The 24,974-nt window shown below is 55.9% G+C and overlaps 9 protein-coding genes across 9 annotated transcripts; 6 read left to right on the forward strand and 3 right to left on the reverse strand.

Annotated features, from left to right (window-relative positions):
• Positions 1–544: 544 nt before the first annotated feature.
• BU26DRAFT_538701 (putative choline transport protein) lies at positions 545–2,242 on the forward strand (the record flags this gene model as incomplete). Its single annotated transcript, XM_033831470.1, has 3 exons — positions 545–871; positions 918–1,703; positions 1,757–2,242. 3 exons carry the CDS (start codon positions 545–547, stop codon positions 2,240–2,242), a joined length of 1,599 nt encoding a protein of 532 aa, XP_033686737.1.
• A 2,794-nt stretch (positions 2,243–5,036) lies between these two features.
• On the forward strand, positions 5,037–7,466 carry BU26DRAFT_479017 (C6 transcription factor AlcR; the record flags this gene model as incomplete). Its single annotated transcript, XM_033825656.1, has 2 exons — positions 5,037–5,087; positions 5,217–7,466. Exons 1-2 carry the CDS (start codon positions 5,076–5,078, stop codon positions 7,464–7,466), a joined length of 2,262 nt encoding a protein of 753 aa, XP_033686738.1. The 5' UTR covers positions 5,037–5,075.
• Positions 7,467–7,852: 386 nt separating this feature from the next.
• Positions 7,853–10,419, forward strand: BU26DRAFT_602251 (uncharacterized protein). Its single transcript, XM_033835335.1, has 3 exons — positions 7,853–7,894; positions 7,954–8,114; positions 8,165–10,419. Exons 1-3 carry the CDS (start codon positions 7,881–7,883, stop codon positions 10,324–10,326), a joined length of 2,337 nt encoding a protein of 778 aa, XP_033686739.1. The 5' UTR covers positions 7,853–7,880; the 3' UTR covers positions 10,327–10,419.
• Positions 10,420–11,001: 582 nt separating this feature from the next.
• Positions 11,002–13,721, reverse strand: BU26DRAFT_516498 (uracil permease). Its single transcript, XM_033828342.1, has 5 exons — positions 13,261–13,721; positions 13,126–13,199; positions 12,961–13,049; positions 12,671–12,898; positions 11,002–12,613 (listed from the first exon to the last, which is right to left on the reverse strand). Exons 1-5 carry the CDS (start codon positions 13,353–13,355, stop codon positions 11,396–11,398), a joined length of 1,704 nt encoding a protein of 567 aa, XP_033686740.1. The 5' UTR covers positions 13,356–13,721; the 3' UTR covers positions 11,002–11,395.
• A 1,636-nt stretch (positions 13,722–15,357) lies between these two features.
• On the forward strand, positions 15,358–16,762 carry BU26DRAFT_242478 (uncharacterized protein). The gene is made up of 3 exons (XM_033821036.1): positions 15,358–15,867; positions 15,930–16,065; positions 16,119–16,762. The coding sequence occupies exons 1-3, from the start codon at positions 15,776–15,778 to the stop codon at positions 16,647–16,649; spliced, it is 759 nt and encodes a 252-aa protein (XP_033686741.1). The 5' UTR covers positions 15,358–15,775; the 3' UTR covers positions 16,650–16,762.
• A 1,604-nt stretch (positions 16,763–18,366) lies between these two features.
• Positions 18,367–18,993, forward strand: BU26DRAFT_516501 (uncharacterized protein). The gene has a single exon (XM_033828343.1). It carries the CDS (start codon positions 18,395–18,397, stop codon positions 18,854–18,856), a length of 462 nt encoding a protein of 153 aa, XP_033686742.1. The 5' UTR covers positions 18,367–18,394; the 3' UTR covers positions 18,857–18,993.
• Positions 18,994–19,622: 629 nt separating this feature from the next.
• Positions 19,623–21,005, reverse strand: BU26DRAFT_516503 (uncharacterized protein). The gene is made up of 3 exons (XM_033828344.1): positions 20,918–21,005; positions 20,608–20,864; positions 19,623–20,439 (listed from the first exon to the last, which is right to left on the reverse strand). Exons 1-3 carry the CDS (start codon positions 20,955–20,957, stop codon positions 19,975–19,977), a joined length of 762 nt encoding a protein of 253 aa, XP_033686743.1. The 5' UTR covers positions 20,958–21,005; the 3' UTR covers positions 19,623–19,974.
• A 154-nt stretch (positions 21,006–21,159) lies between these two features.
• On the forward strand, positions 21,160–22,999 carry BU26DRAFT_516504 (DUF618-domain-containing protein). Its single transcript, XM_033828345.1, has 4 exons — positions 21,160–21,459; positions 21,558–21,649; positions 21,701–21,901; positions 21,948–22,999. Exons 1-4 carry the CDS (start codon positions 21,362–21,364, stop codon positions 22,835–22,837), a joined length of 1,281 nt encoding a protein of 426 aa, XP_033686744.1. The 5' UTR covers positions 21,160–21,361; the 3' UTR covers positions 22,838–22,999.
• BU26DRAFT_602257 (uncharacterized protein) lies at positions 22,960–24,703 on the reverse strand. The gene is made up of 2 exons (XM_033835336.1): positions 24,615–24,703; positions 22,960–24,560 (listed from the first exon to the last, which is right to left on the reverse strand). Exons 1-2 carry the CDS (start codon positions 24,636–24,638, stop codon positions 23,091–23,093), a joined length of 1,494 nt encoding a protein of 497 aa, XP_033686745.1. The 5' UTR covers positions 24,639–24,703; the 3' UTR covers positions 22,960–23,090.
• Between the last annotated feature and the right edge of the window lie 271 nt (positions 24,704–24,974).

The following is a 24,974-nucleotide window of genomic DNA, read 5'->3' on the forward strand; positions in this document are numbered from 1 at the left end:
GTTGCATGATCAAGACGTCGAGGCTCGTCCTGTATACAGGGATACATTCGTGTTCGCGAAGCCAAATAGTAATGATTGGTCCGGAGTGCGCCCCTCCGCATCCGGGCGTATGCTGTACAACATTATTGCGTATCAAGCGCCTTTATAGGGAACAAAGACGTACGCGTTCCGCCCCACCGGTACCTATCCACAGTTCCTGCCGTCCCGAGCTTCCCAGCCGAGTTCGGATGAGGAGGTTAGGCTTGCATGCCGAGACGGCGCGAAATGAGCGTCCCTGCATTCAGCTCGTCTAGAACTGCGGCGAGGTCGGCGTCATGCGAGAGGCCGGTATATGGAGGGAGACAATATCCTGCGGGCCTGAAAACGTGGGAAAACGAGTTGTAGCACGAGGCATTGAGTTAGATCGTCGGGAGCAGTTGGACCCTTCCTTGCTACTTCTTACCATTCACCAAGTTTGGTGACTCTGCTACTTTCTCCGCCTTCAATTCCTTCTTTCACCTTCAGTTGTTCCACTGGAACCGCCAAGATGGTCAACCACTACGACATGGAGGAAATCGAGGTGCACGGCAAGAGCACCGTCCGGAATCGGACGCGCCAGAGCGAGCTCTCACACGACATGGACCGCACCGATCTCGCGAACATCGGAAAGAAGCAAGTGCTAAAGCGTCGCTTTGGCTTCATGTCCATGATTGGTTTCTCTTGCACGCTCATGGGCACATGGGCCGGTCTGCTCACGTACTTCGCTGGGCCGTTGACAAATGGTGGCTCTGCGGGTTCGGTGTATGGATTCATATTCGCATGGTTTGGCGTCCTGACGGTTATGCTGAGCTTGTCGGAACTGGCTAGTATGGCACCTACGGCCGGCGGACAGGTACGTCTCTGAGGTCTTAGTGGAGACGTTTACTAACGCGCCGCAGTACCACTACGTAGCCATGTTAGCACCATCAAGCGTCCAGAAGCTTCTGTCCTACATCGCGGGCTGGGCCACCGTCTGCGCATGGCAAGCTACCGTCAGCGCCGTCTGCCTACCTTTGGCGACCATTGTTCAAGGCCTCATTATCATGAACAACCCCAACTATCCGGCTGAGCGATGGCACGCGACGCTGATGACATATGCCTTCATGGCCCTCGCGCTCTTTGTCAACACCTACCTTAACAAGCACTTCGCCAAGCTGGAGGGCATCATCCTCATTCTCTACATTATCGGGTTCTTCGGCGTCGTCATTGCGCTCTCAGCATTGGCTACCCACGTCACAACCGAACAGGTCTTCAACTCTTGGAACAACGGCGGCGGGTGGTCGAGCATGGGTCTCGCGTGGTTCGTCAGTCTGAGTTCCTTTGCGGGAGCTTTTGCCGGTGCAGACGGAGCCACGCACATGGCTGAAGAAATCCACAATGCCTCAATCATTGTTCCGCGATCCATGGTCACATCCGTTCTTATCAATGGCGTCTTCGGATTCGCTGCTCTCATGGCCCTCCTCTTCAGCTTGTCGGATGTCGAAAATGCGCTGATGAGTCCCACCGGATATCCCTTCATGTACATTTTCGAAGCAGCCGCCGGGGTCAAGGGAGGAACGGTAATGGCATGCACCATCGTTTGTCTCGGTACCTTCGGTTCATGGGCGCTTCTCGCGACTGCTTCGCGCCAGATCTGGGCGTTTTCGCGCGATAACGGCCTTCCGGGGTCGAGCTTTCTCTCAAGGGTGAGTCCAGGTGTTTCAGGGTCAAAGCGCTGCGACGCTAATTGCTCGCACAGGTCGAGCCCAACACCGCTCTCCCGCTGTACGCAATTGCTGTCACTATAGCGATCAACCTCCTAGTCCCCCTGATCTATATCGGCTCGCCCACCGGATTCAACGCAGTTATTTCACTGCTCGTCAGCAGCTTCTACCTATCATTCTTGCTCCCATGCTACCTGCTTCTCTGGCGCCGTGTAACCGGCTCCATCAAGCTGCCGACTCCTGCCGACTCCGGATTCAAGAACACTCCGGGCTCAAGGAAGCTCATCTGGGGACCGTGGAGGATGCCTACTATCATCGGTATCATCGTAAACTGCATCGCCTGCGCGTTTGCGACAATTATCTTCGCGTTCTCATGCTTCCCAGCAGTCACACCGGTGGACAAAATGACGATGAACTACTCCTCCGTGGTTACCGGCGGCGTCATGATTTTCTCAATCGTCTATTACATTTTCCGCGGGCGTAACATGTACCAAGGGCCGACGATCGAGATCGATGATTAGAGCGCTGAGGTTTGGCAGGCGTGTAGACGTGTCGGATTTTCGTCCACATTGTATGCAGTAATATTAGCAATCGATTACACAGAGTCGAGCCAGGTTGTCCCAGTCCTCTACAAAGTGGATATTCCTCAAGGGCGTGATAGCGTCAGACTTCGTGAAAAGTTCGGCGGAGTCCAAGGCACTCGCGTCGAAGCTGTCTTTCCGCCATGCATGCGCGTGTGAAATGAAAGCTTTAGATATGCTTACCATAAAGCTCTTTGATGGATGTTGGTCGTATCAGCAATACTTCCCGGGTGCTCATGTATAGATGCGAGCCTTTCCACGCGCGTGGCAATGATTTTCTTTCTGCTTGAACGGTAAGCATGCATAAAGAACCAGACGAGAAGGGGCTCTGTTCTAGGTCGTGCCTGGTAAACGCAATGTCGGCGCCGAAAGTAGCATCCAAGAGCATGGATCATGATGGCGCCTAATATTGTGTGGGTATTTCTCGTCACCGTTGAAATACCATATCTCTTTCGATCCGGGAGACTCCTCAATCGGCACAACACGCTCCTGGGATGGCTCGCTCAAGGAAGGTTCTCCGACGCGTTTGCAAGAAGACTGAAGCCCGGAATCGGGCCGGCGCTGCCGTGATGCTAGAGGATGCCGTCCTCGCCAGATCCGAGGAGGGACGGCAATCTTAGAAATGTGTCAAGCAAGATGCTGGTGCACCTGGTCGAATAAGTCTCCGCAATACCAAATGGAACGGGAAACCCTTGAATACCCATTGCCCTGACTCTTATCGAAAGGCTCAGCTTGCTCGCCTGCAGGTCAACGCAAGTGATGCGACTTGCTCTTTGTGCAGATTCCTATTTATCTCCGTAATGGCTCAGCCTTCATGAGAATCGAATCCTCACGATGCGTCTTAGACAAGAGCGAGGCGTATCGCAGGCGAGGATGTTAAGCAGCTTCTCTTGACGGTAAGTCTCGTTACTCGGGTACCGAATGTGGACGATTGGGACTGAAGCGAGCCCAAACATGACACAGCATGCTGCCGGCGTGGACCCCGTTGCTTGAAAGAAAATCGATGAGCGAAGCCTCCTTATGAATGCCAAGGGTTGCATGCTTTATGACAAGTTGGACAGCTTTCTGACACTTCGAAAGTTGTGCAAATGGTGAGGCTCTCGCTTGGCAATGACTCGGGAATGGCCAGGGATCTGAAAGGGGTAAGGCGTAGGAGATTTCCCCGCACGCATCCGTGGATACGCCGCACATGCGGATCCGCTCATGAAACCTGTCACTCGACTGGATGCGGACGAATTGTCGAACGATGGTCGTTGGACCGACGAAATCCGCAGCGTGTCAGCGCTAGTGGGGCTGCTCTCCGGTGAGAGTCGATGGAGCTTCATCTGGACGTGAAGTTGGAGAAAGAAGAAATGTGCATCTTGTTTCCAACCACCCCAAAGCAAGGTTACTATGCAGTACGAATCTTCGGGTATCCTCGTTACGCGCTGTCTGAAACGTGCCGTGCTCGTGAATGGGGTTTCGGGAGGAATGGTCTTGCTCGGACGTGAAGGTGTATGACCCTAGGGAAATAAACGCTCGTCGGAAACGGTGCTCCGGAAGACCCGTGCGCTAGAGAAGAGGGGAATCCCAGAGTGGCAAAGCTGAAGCGTAGGTGTTCGTGGCAAAGCAGTCGAGGATTCGATATGTATTCCGCGGTCTGCGGATGCGCGTTTGTTCGATGCTGAAATGGAGTTTCCGTCAGGCTCTCGGGTAATAGGGGAAGGGAACCATAACTGGTTGTTGGTTGATCACCTGGCCGCTGATCGGTAAGACTAGAAGGTATGTTTGAGGTCCGACGGGTCTCGCTCCAGGATTGTTCTCATGCAAACGCGTCTTCGGTCTCTTGAAATATGCCGACACAACGGGTCGAGGCAGAGTAGGGCCGACATTGTTGCTTTAATTGGCGAGCGAGCTCTTTCGTGATCCACACACGACTTGAGCTCGTCCATTCTTGAGCTATAAATGCAGATCAGGACCCAGAGCGCGAGGGCTGACGCGCCAGTGGAAGGATTCGTGGTTGACAAGAGGCAGGATTCGGAAATGCGGGGAAGGCTAACGCGGGCTAGAGCTGTATGTGGAGCTAAAGCTTAACACGTGCGGGGTCTGCATACATGGAAGCTCCTCCTTCGTAGCTTCGTGCCACATTTCTCACTTCTTTTCCCAATCTCGCCATCGAATCCTGGGTCGTAGTCATGAATTTCGTCGACGTTCAGCCCAAGTCGTTTCTAGATTATGCCTGGACCACGCCCTCGCCAGCTCCAGCGAATACCGCAAAGGCTTCCAAGACGAGCAGGAAGCAGAATCGATGCTGCGACCAGTGTCGGAAAGGAAAGCGGGCGTGCGACGCGGCCATTCTTGAGGATACATTGCTCGACGCGAACGCTTCGTCTTACAGCAATCCAACGGTCTTCCATTACAGCGGTAGGTCTCGCACAGGCGAGAAACGGCGATGGCGCAGGCAATTGACTTTGCAGATGTCTTTGGTCCCCTAGCGCAATGCGGCAATTGCGAGAAAACGAAAAAGAGCTGCACGTTTGAATGGCTGCGATCACAGCGAATTTCGCAAGCGACACCCCAGCCGAGCTCCGCGCCGCCAGCGAAGAAACGTCGGACACAGAGCGGTTCTTCGCAGTCGAAGGGCGACGAACCTATGCGACCGCGGGCGGGACGAGCCCCGCAGCCGACCGTGCCGTCGGATACGCCACAAGCGGCAGACTTCGCTTCGCACAACGAGCCCACCGAGTTCGGAGTGACGTTTGCTGATTTCCCCGGTGCCATTTCTGCGTTCGACATGTCACTCTCGGTAAGTCGCGGTACGCAACTGGCATATCTCGATCGACTGCGGAAGAAATGCTAGTCGTTAACGCTCTCATTCCCATCTTGTCTTGCTTTGCGCTTCAAGCCATGCGCTAATGTATCACTGCGTTCGCAGTCAACTTTTCCCTTCGAGAATGTCGCAAATTCGTGGAACGGAGATGGCGCGGCAATATCGGAGACAAGCTATTTGGAAGACGTGCTTGAAGACGAGGAGGAGGCTCGTGTCGATCGTGATTCCGGTCAAGGCTCCTCCATTGACACCTCTCCAGAGGATGTCGCCGAAAGCATTGGAGAGGGAAGCCCGAGCGTGACAACCAGCGAGGAGGGAAGCGCAACAAAGAGCACGGGGACCATGATACGGATACCGCGCAAGAGAAGACGTCGCAGCTCCTCGAGTACCATATCCGCTGTTGGGGTTCTTTACCCGCCGGTGCCGTTCGCGACTCGTTTGCTCTCTTCCGCGAATAGCGCCTTCCTCACTGAGGGTCTTCTCAAAATCTACCACGACACATTCGAGCATGCCCTCTCATGTTGGCTGACTGAAAGGACATGTCCGTATAGTAAGGACTCCGACCTCTCTCTTCCCAACGATACCGGTCCGGACTGGAATCGCATATACCATCGGGTGTTCAGACTGGATCGCTTGGCATCCTCAATCAGAGGAAGGAACCTCTCGTTCGCCGAAGACAAAGCCTCATCGAAAGCCGTAAACCTGTCTATATTCGCATTTGCTTCGCAATGGGCTCAGGCCAGCCAAAGGACCAACGCCAAGTACCCGTTTCATAGTGATAAAGTGGACGGCAGAAGCAACTTGTTCACAAACACTGAAGAGACTGAGCCCGGAAGTTTCGACCGCGCTCTCCAAGTATCGGCATGGCATCAAGCTAGGATGGCGCTGCAGGAGGCTGCCGAGATCGAGTCCTTCCGGGTCGTGCTTGCGCAGATCGTGTTTTCCTTGACGCAAAAACCGGTGGAGAAGGACGAACAGGGTAAGCAGAAATCCAATAATGAGGACCCTCACGCTTCGCTGCCCCATGCAGAAAACGAGGAGAAGGCGACCTTGAGCGCGGAGTCAAGCCAGGTGGGGGATAAAGACGTGAACGAGTGCGAAGACTTGCTCTCCAAGTTAAATCTCACCATGGATGGCGAAGGTCCTCCCATTCATCTCGAGCAAGGACTGCGGCTCATCCACTCCCTCAGATCGCGCATGACGATGTCGGGAACCATGGCTCGACCGAAGAAGACGCCACGCTGTTGGAAGCAGTCTCGCTTTGCGTCGAATCGCCTGGATGCCGCGGACCGGGCTACCGTCGATCTTCTGTTCTGGCTGGGTATCATGTTCGATACGCTGTCCTCAGCGATGCATAAGCGGCCATTGGTAGTGTCGTTAGAAGACAGCGATTTGCCGGCAGCAAGAGAGGCCTCTCAGGATTCCTCGCCTCCGGAAAGGGCGCTGAACCTCATCGCGAAGACGGATGATCTCTGGGACGACTATTTGTTTAGTCGGCAACGAAAGCGACTCCAGGGAAGGCCCGTCAGGTGGCCTTGCTCGCACGACGCCGCGGCTTCCATTCTATGCGACGCAGCTCCCGTCAAAGTTCTTCTTTTCCGGAAAGTGACGCGCATACAGACGCTACTCTCACGCAACGCCCACGGCGAAAGAATTGAGAGGGCAGTCCAAGCAGCACTGGAAGTCTACGAGCACTGGCAGAAATTGTATGCGCCCTTCATCCGCGACTGCATCGAGAACCACGATCGACTCCCGTGCCGAGTGCAGTCGTGGTACATCTGCTTGACCGGCCACTGGCATCTTGCGACGCTGCTGCTGGCGGACCTGATCGAGATCATCGACGATGCGGAGCTGAGCCTTGAATCGAAGCGTCGCCAGCGGACATGGTCCAACTTTATTGCAACATTCAGGGAGAAGAACTGCCGTTCATTGTCAGATATTGCGAGATGCGCGTGTCCACGGGAAGACGCTTCGTTCCCTCATTCACGCGAATTCCACTTCGCCGTCAACCAAGGAGCGCTCCTGACGGAGCCTTGGACTGCCGTGCTGATCCGGGCCTTCGCTACAGCGGGCGTCATCCTGCTCGACTCCGCAGCGACCCCTCGCGAGGACGGGCAAGATGTACATGATCAAGAGGATGCGTTCCGTCGAGCCGATGACTGTGTGAGGGCGCTCTGGTACCTCGGCCGGAAGTCGGACATGGCTCTTTCGGCGGCTAGGATCCTCGGGGACGCACTCAAACAGAGACGGAAGGGACTAGAGGAGAAGGTGACTGATATGAGCTCTTTCCTTGAGGCCGAGCTGTGGGAAGGATTCGACGAAATGAATGGGGCGTTCGGCGTTGAATGCGTGTGATGGGCGCGGAAAAGTGAATTACGATCTCTTCCAACTCCCAAGCAATGCAATCTTGATGCATGGCAGTCCTGCGATTGATTGTGAAGAGTGGTGGTGAAGGGGCGTCGAGTGGAAGGGCGAACTCAGCGTAGAAGGCGCGACCTACCAAGCCTTCACGTGAACACGCGTCTCAGCAGGGTTCGGATGAAAGCCCGAGCTTACGGTTGGCTTTAGACATGTCTCAACCTCCTCCATCTCTACAATGGTTTCCAACCCACTCCAACGCCAATTTTTCATTAGCAAATTCACTCCTGCTGCACCCAAATGCTTAATTACCATTGGTGTCTTGATTTCGTTGGACCCATCGCGCTTCTGCAGCTGGCGCGAAGACGCGTCGCTAAGTGGTAGTAATTCTCCGAGCCTGCACCCCACACAATGGGTATTCCAGAGTACGACCCCCCTGTCAATGCCATGCACCCAGATTATTCTATCCTAACCGGGGCCGAAGGCTGTGGAATGTCATCAAGGAGCAGGATCGCAGCTTCCCAATTGCCCAGCTCGCCGAAGAGCACTACAGGAAGCATGGTCGACCCCTGAGGATCGCCGTAGACGAAGCCGACTGGAGGTTCAACAATCTGACCGCGCAACAAGTGTACATCATCCGCGAGAGTAAGTCCCTAGTTCTTGCACAAGCGCCCTTGCTGAGTTGAAGGCTGCAGAATCGAACGAGCCGGCCTTCCAGGGCATCGAAAAGTCCATCTTCTACCGCCTATGCCGCCTCCTCGCACTCAACGTACAACTGCTATTCATCTTCGATGGCCCCAAACGCCCTTGGAAGCGCGGACGGCCCAGCGGAAAGATCGATTACGAGAAGCTGAAGTTACTCAAGGAGCTGCTTCGCTACTTTCGAATACCATACCATGAGGCGCCGGCAGAGGCCGAAGCAGAATGCGCACGTCTACAAATTCTGGGCGTGGTGGATGCGGTGTGGTCGCAGGATTCCGACACACTCATGTTTGGTTGCGATTTCCACATTCGCGACGACCGCGTGGCGAAAGACAGGGGAAACAACGACCGCTCGAAGGAGAACACCAAGAAGAGCGGGAAGAGTGTCAGAGTTATTCGTGGGCGTGAGATACGCGATGAGCATAGCTTGGACCGCGAGGGGCTGGTACTGTTCGCCATGCTGTGCGGTGGAGACTACGACCTGAAAGGTCTCCCACAGTGCGGCCCTGCGGCGGCCATGGGCGCAGTCAAGGCTGGGCTCGGGAAGACTCTATGTCAATGCCGAACGAAAGCGGACTGTCTTAGCTGGAGGGATGAGCTCGTGGACTGCCTGCAGAAGGCCAGATTTCATGGTTTCGTCCCTTACACTTTCCCCGACACCAGGACGCTGAACAAGTACTACCGCCCTACCATCTCCACCGACGAACAGCTACGCAACCTACACATGCTCCGAAATGGGTGGGATGGACCAATCGACGAAACAAAGCTTCTCGAGCTGACTAGTTCGCGCTTCAATATTTGGGGGCGGCTGTATATGAACTGGGTAGGACCGGTCCTTCTCACTAAGTATTTGGTGGCGAGAGACGCATCCCTACCACGTGAGCATATCCACGAAATCCGGCTCACCAAGCGGCGCGTAAAGAAGAACGATGAGCAAGCCGTTCCACCTCTCGAGCGAAATCTCACGTTCTCCCCCTTTGGTCTCACTACCCTCCAAAAGAAAGACTTCGAAGGTGAGCGAGCTGGATATTGGACAAGTGCTATAAGCGACCCATTTGATCCAGATCACCGCGTAGAGTGGGAGATTCCGGAATACCTGCTGCAGAAGGTACTCCCTCCTGAAGTTCTTAATCCACCGCCCGCGGCGAAGAAGACACCGCAGAAGCGTAAGAGGAAGGCGCACTCCAATGCGGATGATGATGAGACGGGCGCCACGGTGCCTAAGAGCAAACGGACGGTTAGAACTAAACCGCGAAAAGAGAATTCTCCACCCAATACTAGCCAGCCGAGGCCAGGAAGGACCCCTCCTGCACACTCAGCAAACGCTCAGGGGCAGAGTTCCGCCGCACCTCTTCGACCAATTCAAGGGAACGACTATATCAATCTATTGTCGTCGGATGACGAGGCCCCTCGGCCGACAGAATCTTACGGGGGAGAGGTTATCGACCTGGGCTCGGAATCTGAGGACTCAGAGGATGAGATGGAACAGCTGAACAGAGCTATACGACTTAGTCTAGTTGGGAAAAGCCCATTCATCGAGTCCACGCCGACGAACCGCAGCAGGCGACCAGCTCCCAAAGACGATATTGCCTGGGTGGATTGGGAGGAAGACCCAGAAAGCCTATTTGTCCCTACCGAATCTCCAATTCAGATGGGGACCAAGAGAGCCACGATTATGCCTAGCTTCCCCGCAACGGCGTCAGCACTAAGTCCTGACCGGCAATCGAAAGAGCCTGTGAAGCATACTGGGAAGAAGCCTCTGCGCGCCGCGCTCGAAGAACCCCCAAATCAGGCCCTCTCATCGCCACGCTTTACCTCCACGTTGCACCAGCCTATGGCATCAAATTACGCGAGCCCGTCTCTTCGACCGGCATCTTCGATGCCGAAGGAAACTTTGACAGCTTCAAGGTCCCAGCTTGACATCGTAGACGAGGGCGGCGTGCCGAGCCCCAAGAGCGTCGCACAGCTTCGGGCAGCGCGCCTGCAATTCTTCAACTCTAACAGGGCAGCGCCTATTGATTCTCCGTCTGCATCCCTTACTGCAAGTCCTTTAAAATGCGTCCAAAATCGCCATACTCTGTCGAAACAAGACGCACCTGCAAAAGTCACTCAGGAGACCACAGACATAGAGGTCATTGATTTGACAGATCTTTAAGACGATGCGGGACGCTGAAAGGCGCGGAGGAGGTCACAATGGGAGACAGGAGCGAACGCAGCCCGTATTGGGACAGGAATTCTCAACAGGAAGAAGCAACCGCAGATATTCGCACATACGTGCCCGACTTAACACTATCCGACAGCCCTTTGAGTCTGAGTTCAGCAGGGACAACACGCTCGCCAACGTTAGCAGACCGCAGCCGCTAAAATTTGCTTCTTCTCGCGAATCTCAGAAAACATTGCTTCTCGCCACTCTTGCAGTCCGCCTCCGGCGATATCTTCTTTTACAGCCTCGCTCACGCCCGCACACCAGCTTGGCCCTGCATCGTAACAAGATTGTCACTATTCTTGGCGCTCCTATCCCACCCTTCAAGTTTTCACGATCCTTGGCATCCTGCACAGACTGGAGTACGCATTCCGGCCTGCAGCCATGGGATCTTACTCGGCACGCACCTGGCCTGTTACCGAAACATCGGATACGACGCTCTGAGCTGGCGCCGGTGCGCGGAGACGTCGTACCTAAGCATGTTTCTTCTGCGGCGCATATCCGAACCAGCCTCAACCTTTACCACGTTGATGGCGGAGAGGAACGTTACGATGTCGAGGTGTTGCGAAGCATGTGATGTTGAAATCGGACAACCAGTCTGAAAGAAGACAATCCACGATTACGAATTCGGCAAGCGACCGTTCCCAACTTCCAATCATCCGGATCACGTTTCTCCCAGCCACGGGATGGCTCATTTGTTGTGCCGTGGTACCTGCTATCTCTCACTAATATTGCGCTTCAACATGATAAGGATGAGAACCCGGATGATATCAACAGTACCTTTACTAGAACCATGACAACATCAATGCGGTCGTAGAAGATCAATTGCGAGTAGCGACAGCGCAGCAGCTGGCCCAAGGAAGGGCCTGGTATCTCTAATCTAACATGGCCAAAGCAAGTCACATGCGTACAATCACAATTCCCTCTCCAATTCATGCAGCGCATACGAGTCGTCCCCAATCCGGCGGTATGTGTACGACGCATCACGCCTGCCAAAGCCAAACAGCGAGCCGAGACGCTGTCAAAAGTGCTTGGACTGAACCTCATCAACAGGATCCTTCCCGTTCCCGCCGGCCATGACCTCCTCGTCGTAGTTAGCCTCGTTATCGCTCGCGTCGTACGCAACGTGGATATCGTCGATCTCACCGCCTACCTCGAGCCACGTCTTGCTAACCGCATCGAGGGGCCAAATCCTGCACAGCACATAATAAACGGACGCGGCGACAATGAAGCCGGCGAAGAAATTGAGATCGTAGATGTGGCGCGCGCCAACGGGGACTTCACGTCCGATTGCGCCAGCGAAACCCACGACGTTGATGAGAATGCCCGCGATGTAGGCGGCGTATGCGCGCAGGCCAAAGCCCCACGTGAAGAAATACGGCCCCGTCTTCTTGCCCGAGTACAGGTCCCGGATCTGCAGGTACCCCTTGCGCACGAAGTAGTAGTCGCAGATCATGACACCGGCGATGGAGGACAGGAAGACAGAGTACGCGGAGAGATACGTCGTGAAGTTGTTGGTGGTTGACAGCAGGTTCCAGGGGCACATGACGAGGCCGACAAGCGCGCAGACGTAGCCGCCGCGGCGGATGTTGATCCAGCGGGGCGCGAGGGCTGTCATGTCGGTGCCCGCGGAGACGCTGTTGGCGGCGATGTTTGTGCCGAGCTGGGCGAGCGTGAAGGCTGCCGCGATCATGAAGACGCCGAAGCGTTGGCCGCGGCCGTTGTCTTCGTTTAGGAAGCTTTCGAGGAGATCCAGCGGGTTCCAGATTGGTTCTCCGCCGAAGATGACGGTTGAGGACGAGGAGACGATGATGCCGATGAAGGAGGTGATGGCGAAGCCCAGCGGAATGGTGAACAGCTGCGACCACAGCGCGTCGCGGGGCTTGCGCGCGAAACGCGCGAAATCGGGGTCGTTGACGATGAGGGTAGCGAAGTTGGCGATGGCGCTCATGACGCCGCGGACCATGAGCCAGGCGAGGGTGGAGCCTTTTGCGAAGCCGGGCTGCTTGACGATGGGGCCGATGCCCTTTGCGCGCACGACGGCCCAGATGAAGAAGGCGACGCCGGCGGTCGGCACGAAGTACGCCTTCACGGTGAAGAGGTGGCGGATCTTGTGCACGGGGAACCAGATGGCAGGGAGCGAGCCGAGCCAGAAGAGGAAGAAGGAGGCGAAGGCGACGGTGTTAGTGCCAGAGCCGGGGATGCCGTTCTTAATGCCGCCAGGGCCTTGGGTGTCTTCCTGTAGAACAGCATTAGAATGGAGTTCTTGCTCGATGGATGGAGAGGGCAGGCTTACATCGCGCCAGCTGTTCCAGATGCTGCGGATCATCAGGTACACGCAGGTGCCTCCAATCCAAGCCTGTACGCCGTACCAGATGCAGGCCATGGCCGCTCGATTGAAGACGGGCCATAGCGCGCCCCAGATGCCGAAGGAGGAGCGCGAGACGACGGGGAAGGAGATGTGGTACATGGCGCCAATGCGGCCGGTAAGGCAGACGAAGCACGCGGCGATGGAGTAGCCGAGCTGTTCTCGCGTCAATTCAATTCACACCCCTGCGCTGGTCGCGTGAGAAGCGGAGTGCCTACCCAAACGCATATCCACGATTGCCACCAGGACAGGCCATCGGCGATGTTGGACGAGGAAATCATCCAAGTGTTGATGTTGAACGAGTCAGCTGGTCGCGGGATGCATGGGTTAGCTGAATGCGTCCTCGAAAATTACCACATCGGGTGTGTAACGTTGGGACATACCGACCCAGAAGCCTACAAAGTTCCATGCTCCCCACTGGCGGCGCGCCTGCTCGACGGGCTTCAAGTCGTGATTGCTGAGAGGAGATTAGCCGTCAATTGATCAATTGAGGGCTGACGTCGACGAGAGCAACTTACAAGAGCATGAGCTGGGCGGTAGTAAGGCCCGGCTCGCTCTCGACGGCGAGCTTGTCGGCCCAGAGGGCGGCCTTGGACTGCTTGACCTTCTCCATGAGTGCGCTGTTGAAAAGAGGAGCGTCGTCGCTGGAGTGGACCTGTCTCGAGGTAGCGAGAGGGGCGTTTATGAAGCTGTGGGAGCGCGAGCTTGAGGCGACGGCTTGGTAGTTGCGGTTAGCAGCATCCCCGCCTGTATGACGTGGGGGCAAGGAAGCATGTCCAGGTCTGGGTGCGCCTGTGCGTCGTGAGGCTGGCTCGTCCAGCAGCGGTTTGCGCTCGGGATCCAGGGTGGCGGCAGCTAGAACAGCCCGGGAACGAGTCACCGAGCAGAGATTTGCTGGATGAAGGGCTTTCTGTGGTTGCTGCCGCTAGCTTCTGCTTTACCCGTTGGTGAGAGCTCTTGTGGGACGGGTCGCCGTGATGTCACGTCCAGACTTGGGCTGATAACGAGGAATATTTGCTACTCTTATGTATGCTAGCTACACTGGATGCACGGGGCTATCGACCCCCATATACTACGCAGACGAGGCATGAAACATATGGGAGGCTTCGGTATGCACCGACTACAGTACAGAGTAGGCGGGCGCGCATCGCGGGAGGCACCCGTCCAGCTTATCGTACCCTGTGATAGCGGCTCCAGCAATCAAAATTTCCGCTGGCTCTGGCTGAGCTGGGAGGACGGGTCCGGTGGGTGGACCCTGTGACGAGCATCTGCGACAAGCGGCCTTATCGATGCAGATGCGCGGAGCAGAGAGGCGCACGAGGGAACTCATCAGATCGTGGTGGAGCGCGGGCACGCGAATAGATCGCAACGGTCGGCGGCGCCAGCCAAGTCCTCGCCGCCGCAACCACAAGATGCCAAATTATGCCTGCTCAGATACGATGTCGGAGCGCGTTTTGCTGCTCGATTTTGACTCGATAGAAACTTGTAACCGAGCGGCGCATCGCAGCAGGAGGCTCTTTATCTCTTGACCCGAACGAAACGCAGGCCCAACGCGCGTGATGTTGCATTCCCAGCCATGCATGTCTCGCTTGGGCCGGCGCGCTACGGCTAAAGCGGCCTGGTGGCCAGATAAAGCGCTGTGGGGTACTTGGCCGGCGCCGGGAGAGGCCACTCACGGCCGCCAGAGCGTCATTTACTCGATCGCATCGAGTAACCCCAGGGCAGCGCGAATATCAAACAGCAGATGGCAGCCTGCAAAACTTCATCTATCATGCGAACCTTCTACGACCTCGACTAGTTCTTCGGCGGCAACTTGCGCGGATCCAATTGCCCTTTTCGTGTAGTATGGAGAGAGCGTCAGGCTCAACGGCGCAGCTTGCCTCGTCAGGCGCCCACTGCGCCTTGAGGAATAATGAATGCCTTATCGTGACCAACACGCTATCCAAGCCAGCCTCCTACATCCACCTGCAGCAGTATCAGAGATGCTGCTCATCGTCTGCAGATCTACATCGTTGCTTTTTCTCCGATATGCCAGCGACCCATCCATGCCTCCCCAGATCCCAGTCCGGGTCGAGACCGGATTCCTGGCTCGGCGTCCCCGTTACAGGGCGTATTCACTCTGCATGTATATCTGCGAGAACGCACGTTCTATAGCTCGGCGGCTTCGTATGGGAACGCCAATGTCTGGTCCCAGTAGCAAAATTTGCAGCCAAGCGTGAGTATCAAGCCCGAGCTCTTGTCCCTATGCGTTTGAGCTGTGCTAGCTCCCCGAACAGCCGTCAGTTTCCTTCACTCAGACGTTGCTTTTTGTCAAGCCATTTTGTTTCTTTGAGCTTCTGAAGTCTTGATGTCGAGGCAAGGCATTCCCTTAGTCACTTCCAAGGGTCACGGCCGTCTCTCGTACTCTTTGGCAAGAGAAGATCCACGTTTATCAGTTCGGAGACTCGGTTCCTGGCGTATTGGTTGAGCTCTTAGGTCTCTGTAGTGTATCCTCCTCCTGAGGTCGTCCCTTTACATTGTGATTGCAGAGACGTTGGAGATAGAAGCTTTGTTGGACATCTGCTTCCGTCGGTGGAAGGCCCATGCTGTACCGCCAATGCTTAGCTTACTATGAGATTCCGATCGTAGGGCCTCCAGGCTGGGCGCATTGCCATCACTGGCGATACACTCAGTAGATATCTTGAAAGGGAAAGTCTACGTTCTAGCAAGTCTCAAGTCTTTCTCCGCTAAATGCCTCCAGGAAGAGGCTTTCGTAGTCGAAAGCTGAGACATACTGGAGCCTGTACCCCCTACGGATTGATGGTGCTGACGGTGAGCTACGGGCTCGTCTTGCGGTTGCGGCTTGGCCATGGAAATTGTGCGAGTGCAGTATGACCTAGAGCGCCCGAGTGATACTTTCACACAAACCTGTGAAGCAGCTCAAGTAACTGCAACATCCACTGGACGTAGAAAATGGGTGACTAAATAACGACCCAGGGCTCTCCCCTATATGAATCCTTTACCCTACTCTTTAAGCCCGCAACTCCCTAAACCATGGCAACCTCACCCGCACCCTCCATGTCTGAGCCCGCCCCACCATCTGGCGTGAGCGGAGCCCACTTCGGAAAACAACTCGGCCTCAAGCAGTAAGTCCCAAAGCCCTAGTCATCCATCTACCCACCGCTACGCGCTAACCTGCCTGCTAAAGGTACTGCAACTCGCCCACCATGTCCGACATCATTATCCGCTTCGGCTCCTCAGGCGAGCGCATGTTCTACGGCCACAAGGTCGTGCTTTGCGCTCGCTCCTACTGGTTCCAAGCTGCCCTGAACGGACGCTTCATTGTGAGTACCCCTTCTTGATCAAAAGGGATGCTAGTAAGCTAAAAAATCCCCAGGAGAGCGTCTCCACGGAAATCCAACTCCACGACGACAACGATGACGCGCTCCAATACGTCCTCGAAGCCGCCTACCTCCCGCCCCTCCCCGAGGGCTGGGATCCCGACCAAAAGCACGCCACCCCCGCTAATGACGCGCAGCCGGAGGACATCTCGAGTGCGAACAAACTCGCGCTCTTCTGGCTGCGCTGCCTCCGCGTCGCGGACAAGTACGACTTCGCAGACATGCAAGCCCGCTTGCAAGAGTATGCGGGGCACGAGCTGGACGACTACACGACCTTAGCCGCATGCCATACGGCGTGCACTCCCGGCTTCCTCGAAGTGGTCCGCGAGATTTACGACCTGCCTCCTACGCTTGCATCAAAGGTGCGAATCCAGTTCTTCGACTGTGTGATGTGTACCCGCAGTTTGTGGAGCTCCACGGCTGTGATGTTGCGCTGTGTGGCTAAGCAGCATGCCGAGTTCGCTCAAGAGCTGCTCGATCATATGCTGCGGGATGAAGAGAAGCAGGAGGATAAACTGGCGCAATAGAGGATGTTGGCCGTGAATGCGCACGTGGAATGCGAGAAGTACGCGCGCCTGATCGTATATGAGCACGGCAGTGTCTGAACAAGAATCTTGCACAGGCTAGCTCGGAGGGTTTGAGGCGCCGGCAACCCGATAAATGTTGGCTTGTTATAGTCATAAGACCTGAGACAGTCGTCACTGTTCAACACGGCAAAGACGGCAGCATCAAACTGCGCAGCCTCAATGCTGTATGGGCCAGCCCGTCCTTTCCCTTGCAGAAATCAAGTACTTCGAGGCCAAGCGGCAGGTCTTGAGATTACCCAGCTGGGCTTTCCTGTTAAGGCTTTCAGGAGTGGCATTCTGCAGTCGACAAAACCCGCATACAACCGATATGGGCGGAGCATTAGGCACCGCATTGACAGGGCTTGATAGACTAAATGCTCAATACCATCTCCAGCTCATTTCCTATCTGCCACGACGAGTGGGTGGTCGTTATGGTGCTGTTTGGGGGTATACGTCGTGTGCACATGCGCAGGATTATGTCTCGTGTAGGTCAAGGCTGAGTTGTGGTGGAAAGGCGGCACAGAGTAGCTCGCGTCTGTCTGGAGACACGGTCACGTGATGCGACTATTCAGCGCGTGCAAGGAACCATACACGTCAGTCCCTTAGCCCTTCTTTGTGCCTACCAATTTTGTGAAATTTCCATGTTCGATCTTAAAACGTGGCTTCCAGAGTATGCAACCATCTGGGTGCTAGGGAGAGCAGCGTTCGAATGTAGGAATAGATTCCTGCAAGTCATTCCATGGGGGCTGAAACTATGAGCGCAACAAGCTCCAATAATATGCCGCATTAGCATGGGACTACGCTAATTGGGGAACACGGAAATTAGCTCCATAACAAGAGGGCTATATTTGGGCAGTAGCGTCTTGCATGGCTCGCTACAAATTCCCCTCCTATCCAATCGACGAAAACAAGGGATTGGCGTGTTACTTTGTCCAGATCTACTACGGCGGTGGACACAGTCTCGTCCCTCGGCCGGAGGATCTAGATCTCTGTTCGACCAATCAGGCATCCACACGCGCGCTAGGCGTCGCCCCTCAGAACTAGGTCCCGAGGTCAGTTCCTGGAGGCGCTATCTGGAACAACGCATCCACCACCCGCACATAAGGAGGCAAGAATATTGCGTTAAGGCCCGGACGGCCTTCAGGCATCTTGAAAGTCGCCGCGCAAAATAATTTCACCCGTTAGCACGAAGCACATTGATATTTTAGGTCCGTTGAAAAGTACGGTAGACGCCTAGAACAGTATCCCCCCTAACGTTAGCAGGGGCCCAGGAGGTGATATGGTGTTGTCAATCTCAAGATGGTAGACAGTCACTTATTCTGGGTTCCTTGGCTTTCGTAGGTGTTAGTTCCTTGATGCCGTGTCCTCGAAACGACTGGCTATTCACATGATCCTACTATTCAGCTGAGATACTATTCTGAGACATCGAAATCACGTGGTGCAACTGTGTAGCCCTACCTTGATTGCTATTGATTGAATACGAGATATTGCAAAGCGCCTTCGGGCTAGTAACCTCACGATTTCCATCTTCTTCTCCATGAATGCGAAATACGATGGAGATATCGAGACTCAAGTAGATGTGTAGGTAACCAAAGAATGGATATAAAATGAAGACTCCGCCTTCGTGAAGACATCAAGTCAAGCAGCCAAAATCAGTAGCTTCCCCGAACTAGCATTACTTCCATCTCGCCACCTCGGCCCTCAACATGCGCTTCCTCACCATCTCGTCCCTCCTCGCTCTTGCAGCCACCGCAACCGCGATTGCCCTCCCCCTCGACGCTGCAGAAGCCCCACTCAACGGCACTATCGAAGTATCCGTCGACCTCCCCAGCTCGCTCATGGCCAAGCGCGCCCTCGGCGCCTCGGGCACGCTCACTTACCGCTGGATCTCCAGGACGAAATTCGGCGCCTCCTACCGCCTCAAGGACACCAAAGCGGACAGCCACCCGGTCTACATCGAGACGACCGTCTACGACATCAACGACCGCGCCAAGTACGTGCTGCGATGCAACAACAACAACGGCGCGGGGAACGAGATCATATGCCCGGAGAAGACGTACACCCACGGGAGTACGGTCGTGGGGATCGCGCCGCATGTTTGTGTCAATGTGCAGTTGGGGAGCGACGAGTGCGCGACGGGGGGCACGGTGACGAATCCGTATCGCTGACGGCCAAGGTAGCGGGTCGCGGTACTCCGGTCTTTACCTGCTGAAAGGGCCTAGGTAGAGCTTTCTGCTGTCAAAACTTGAGACATACTCGAGTCACTTTGCAGGCGTCGACGGCACGGGAGGGCTGGATTCTTGCGTAAGCGGCGACCCGAGGACATATGTAAAGCTCGCTGCAGGAGGATCCACACGAATTCTATGCCCCTTTTGCTTTCTGTTCATTCGTTCCATTGTTGAGTATCCGTGCCGGCTGCATCGCCAACAGAGACCTCCCTAAGCAAAGGCTTGGGGAAGCGGTTGGTCTAATCCGAGCTGCCCGTAGAGTCGTCTGATCTCGAAGTGTGACAGCTGGCACCGAGAGTATAGTCTTCCGGCTTCCAGTACTCTGACTCGCTGCAACTAGGACAAGGCCTCTCTTCGAGGATAGCAATGGGCTTTTCGATTCGGGGCTTGACGAATAGGTCCCGTCCGAACTCAGAACGTCTTTCGAAGCCGCGAGGAGCATATTTGACACCCACGCTTGTTTAGGTACTTAAGGGAGTAAGCGAGGCGTTATGTAAAAGAAGGTGAGCGATGGACATCTAGACGACGGCGATCCTACGACTGATTGGATGCGTTCTTAGAGCATAGTTAGCAATGCCGGTTACAATGCACATGATAAACGACCATCTTCGGGAGAAGGAATGAGTTTGATACATACGTTTGTCTGGTGATCGGAGCATCTATGTCAGAGCGACTGTGAAAATCAGGGGATATGAAAAGGAAGCGTCTAAATCCATCAGCGCGATCATATAGTGGCGAGAATACATACCCAAACGCGAGACCGTAGCGAACAGACACTGAAATATAACATCTCCCTTCCATGGACTTGTATGACTTGTGCGACGACGTAAATCACCATGGCGCAATGAGAACATGGAGATGGAGCAAGAAAGCGAGATGTTAAGGCAATTGCATGAAAAGATCACCTATGACCTATCCATTAACTCCCACTGACTGTATGCCAACCCAGGGTACGCCGGCAAGCCCGGTTGTCTTCCAGCAAGAGCCTCATGCCAAAAAGTCTTGCTGCAATGGCTGCACCGTATCGCCGCTCTTCCTCCACCCTCGCCAGCTCGCGCCTAGTATCCGGTCGCCCCAGGTGCATTCTCGTCCTTCCTCAGGCTCAGGAGCAGCTCTCTGAACCGCTGCTTCTCGCTTCCAGAGGCTCCGCCCTTCACGCCCTTTCCGCTCAGATCCACCAGCTTCGCGATGCGCTCCCAGCTCGTGCCACCCGCCGTGGTGTCGTCCCGGTTCGCGAGGAACTCCTCGGCCTCCCTCCTTGTCTTGGCAATCTCCTTCTCCTTCTTGTTGTTGTAGTTGTCGTAGAAATCGTCAATGTTCTGCCGCGCCTCCTCCATTGTCTGCGCCTTGCGCTCGTGGGATACCTCGTCGCGGTGCTGGATCGCCAGATCGCGCCGCTCGCGCCACTCGCGGATGACCTCAGGCTCGGGCGAATCTGACCGCAGGGGAGTGAAGGAGGGCTGCGGCTGGCCGGGGAGGAACGGGAGTGTTGAGCCGGTGATGGTGCCCCCCGGTGCCATGTGCTGTTCTGGTTAGGACCAATCTCAAAAGGCTCTCGTGCGCTCCTAGAACGAATGCGGGATTCCAGCTCGCTCTGTATTTCAGAACAGCCTAATGTGAGGCGCGGGTTCTGAGCTGGCCAGACCGTGCCCGAGATCGCAGGAACGCAACGAAAGCACCGCACGGCTTACCTCGTTGGTGGTGTCAATCGCTGGGAAAGAGCTCTCGAACCCGGCCATCTCCTCGCCGCCGGTGTTGTCCTGGAAGGCCGAGTCGCCGCCTAGCAGGTCATCGTCGCCGTCCTCGACTGTGGCTAGCTTGTCGTTTGCCGACGCGAATTGGTCTGCGTCGTCGCCAAGTACTGCCCGCTCGCGGGAGAGGAAGTCGTCCGCGCCGGCCGCGTCGCCTACAAGATCGATGTTGGCGTCACCGCGTGCCTCGGTGTGGCCTGGGATAGTTCAGCAAGCTGGCGCTGTTTCCGGGGTTGGTTGACTGGCTTACCGGCGTCGAACTCGTCTAATGAAGGGAACCTGTCTGCCATTGTGTGTAGGACGAGATGTGGAGGGAGGCGGGGGTGATAGAAGCTGAGTCTGGGCGATTGGTTGGTTGGCTGTTGCAGTGGATATAAGTTGCGGTGCAGCACCAGGAGGAGCGATCGGGGCTGGCACGGATAAATGTAACGCCGGTCGGAGCGGAGCTTGTCGCAAGTAAAATGCTCCACCTCGACGCGGACTTCCCACAGTCACCAACACAACATCAGCAACCCGCCAAGTAGTCTCGCATCAGCTGGTATATACGTCAGTGGGGGCATTATAGTGTTGTCTAGCTGCCCTGCCCAAGCGGTGCGCTCTCAGCTCGTGCAAGCGGTTTCGAAGCCGAACGCTCGCGTGAGAGCATTGACCGCGCGTCGACTGTTGACTCTCATCGCCCTGTGATCTAATTCAAATGGCTTTCACCGAAGACAGTCTGAGGGCGAAGCTGTCGTCTCTGAACGAGACCCAGGACTCCATCTCGACTGTCGGTCAGTGGATCCTCTTCCACAGGTAATGCCCCCATGGTTCACCTCCCGCATGCAGCCAGCTCTTCCCTCTATGGAACTCCCTCCCATATACCCCATGCCCGCGACTAATCATGCCTGTAGGAGACACGCCGACAAGATTGCCCAGCTCTGGAGCCAGCGGGTCAAGGAATCACCGCCGAACAAGAAGTTAACTCTTGTCTATCTCGCGAATGGTGAGCGGTACCGTCTATTCCAGCTGTTGTCATTGCTGACTGCGCCTGTAGAAATCGTCCAACAGTCCAAAATCCGCAGAAAGGACGAGTTTCTCAAGGCCTACGACCCGCTCATCGCCGAAGGCACCTCTGCCGCTTACAAGGGTTCCAACCCCGATATCCAGAACAAAATTCGACGCGTGGTGGAGGTATGGCGACAGCGACAGGTCTTCAGGCTGCCTATTCAAGAGGAGGTGGAGCGGTCCCTCGATGGTAGGTGCATAAGCTCCTCGTATGGGCCCTCGGCTGACGCACACAGAAATCGATCGGTCGCGCTCAAACCGCAAGCCCGCGCTTGGTGGCTCACTCTTCTCCAACTCCTCCGTACCGCCAGAGCTCACGTCTGTCGCACCCCTTGCCACTTCCCTCCAGAAAGCCGACCTGACCGCAAAACCGGCCATCGCAACCGCAAACCAAGACTACGAGAAGCTCACCAACCCGAACAATGCAATCCCGACTCCACCGATGCACGCGGCCGGCCTCGCGGCGCTCGTCAAGAAGCTTGCGGTGGCTGAGGGAGCTGTTGCTGAAAGCATCAAGGCGCGACAAGCTCTTGTGGATGGACTGGAGAAACTGTTGGAGGAGAACAAGATCAAGCTTGGCAAAGAGGAAGCGCAACTTGCAGACCTGAGGACACGGAAGGATGCTATCGAAAGCCGCAAGCGAGAGGTTGAGGATGCCATCTTGAGAGGTCTCTCTGCCGCGGAGACAAACAAGATCTCTGCCGCACCACTCCCGGGGCTTTCCCAGGCCGAGCCTGACCGACCAAATGTCGAGGAGCTAACCCCGCCGCCCATGGAATCCTTCACCCCCGTCGGCTCCCCAAGGCCGGATATACCGGACGTCCCGGACGATGTCTACAGGGCGCCGCCAGCGAATCCCATGGAACCGGTGGCCGCCGAAGCCCCTCCAGAGGCATCAGCTGTCTCCGCCCCAGCCACCGCTATCGGCCCCGTGAATGAGGCTGCGGGTGCAGACTTGCTACGCGCCTTACAGCACGCCCGGCCGGACGAGCACAATGGAGTATACGGGCAGGGAACTTATAAGAAGAGGAAGATGAGTCGTAGTGCAGCAGAGGATGAGTTTGCGGCGTTTGCTGGCGACCTCGACATGAATGGTATTGAATCGACGCTCGACAAGATGATCTGAGCTTTACTTCTTTCTAAATTCCGGGTCGGTGACAATTATGGAGGATACTCAGGATGCCAGATGTCGAGGAGAATCAAGTCTCACTACGGGGGAGCTCATACGAAGTTCAAGGCGACTTTCAGATGTAGTACACGATCATAGATACTATTACCGGCGTGTAGCCTATAGTACAGTTCCATACTCATTTTCTACTCATCCACCCGTACGGCCATTCATGTACAGCACCAATCCTTCCCTGCTGTAGTAACTAGCGCTATGACTGGCCCGGCATCTTGTGCGTCCTCTCAATCTCCTCCATGGCCTTCTTGCCCTCGTCAGTCGTTGCATCGATGACACCCTGCTCCAGACTCAGCATGCCGCCATCGCCCAGCTTGCCCACAATTTCTTCCGCTTCTTCAACGCTCATCTTGGCTAGCACTTTGTTCACCTCATCCAGCTTGCTGGTTTCCAGCGCCCTCTGCAGGCCCGGCGGGAAGGTCTCGAATAGCTGCCGTGAGCCTTCTTCGGCTGCGCGCACCTCCGGGTCCTCGGCCGTCGACTCCTTGGGAGGCACGACGATGTTGATGGTGGTGTTCGGGTCTACGGCGTGCAGCTGGATCTGCTCGACGCCTTCCTGCGACTGCGGGTTCTCGTCGCGCTCTTTCTTGATCTCAGCGGCGCGGTCGTGGATGCGGCGGTATGTCGAGTCGACGTCGTCGTTGAACAGTTTACTGGCCTGGTGGTCCTTGGTCTGCACCCGCTTGAAGAACATGGCTACGCCGTCACGGCCACCCAGTTGCCGGCAGTACTGCAGCAGCAGTCCCTGGTGCACGCACTGCTTCGCGTGCTTGTGCTTGCCCTCTAGCTCCGAGTTGAATGCTTCCACCAGCAGGCCGTCTGTTTCCTTCTCGCTCAGGATTTGTGGGTGCTGCGATATGAAGTTTAGACACGCGCCCCAGTCGCCGCGCTTGATCTTTGCGAACTGCTTGGCGAGCGGCGAAGCTTCTACGCTGTCGTCGTCGACGGCGGTGCCTTCTTCGATGTCGCCGTCTGCGCCGGAGGACTGGCCTGTGTCGGCGCGCTGAGCGCCGGGGCGTTTGGGTGGGTTGAGCAGCTCTACGGTTTCTTTCGCTGCCGTTGCTGATGAGGCGGCGGCGGGCTTATGCGAATGCTGCACGCTGGAGTAGTTGAAGCCTTCGTGGATATCATCGCTTGTTATGTGCCGCTTCTCTTCCTTCTCCAGCTCGTCCAGCTTCGCCAACAGCTCCTTCTGCAGGCTCTGCACGCGCGCCCTGTGCGATTCCAGCCCGGCGATGAACTGGTCCAGTCGGTTGCCCTCTCCCTTCTTCTCGTCCACCTCCTTCTTCACCTGGTCCACCAAGCTGGCCATCATCTGCGGATACGTCGGCTTCTCCTTGATATGCTCGTGCACGCCTTCCGGCGGCGGCGGCGGCCGATCCTCCCCGCTCGCCATCATGCCCTCCATCATGCTCTGGAACACCAGCTGGTCCGTCTGGCCCGCGTCTCCCGCCCTGTCCTTGTGCGATTTGAGCGAGGTGAGGAGCAGGCCGATGCGCTCGGTGAGGCCATCGTTGATGATGCGCTCGTACTTGAGCGTCTTGATCTGGTGGCGGCGGCGGTCGCGCTCCTGGTGGATCTGGGCTTGTTTGGCGCGGATGAAGGACTTCTTGTCGACGTTGGGGTGCACCTCGATGTCGCTGTCGTCGGAGAGCTCGAGGGCGTCCTGGACATGCATCAGTATACGTGGGGAGAGTATGAGCGACTGGCAGAAGCTTACCCACTTGCTGTAGTTGATCACCATGGTGCGGTGAGGGTATCGTGAGCTCGCTGTGTCCGGAGGTTGGAGCTGTGATGGCGGGGCAGTTGTAGTAGTGGGCTGTGGCGACCGTGCACCTCGAGAAACTTCCAACACCCTTCCTCCTCCAGTCACACCACTCGTTTCGTTCCATCTTGCTGTCTACGCCTTGACAGTGCATTTATTACTCCTCATAATTCCCGGTTTGGACCTATTGCCGCCTACAACGTTGTCTAACGGCCTGTTCCCAAACCTTCGGCATCCCTTGCAGGAGAACTGCGGGCGAGTAACACGATGAACGACGGCATTTCCCGACCGGAATTCACTTTCCCATGTGCTCTG

The sequence above is a fragment of the Trematosphaeria pertusa genome (assembly GCF_010094035.1).
Source record: "Trematosphaeria pertusa strain CBS 122368 unplaced genomic scaffold BU26scaffold_4, whole genome shotgun sequence".
NCBI lineage: Eukaryota > Fungi > Ascomycota > Dothideomycetes > Pleosporales > Trematosphaeriaceae > Trematosphaeria > Trematosphaeria pertusa.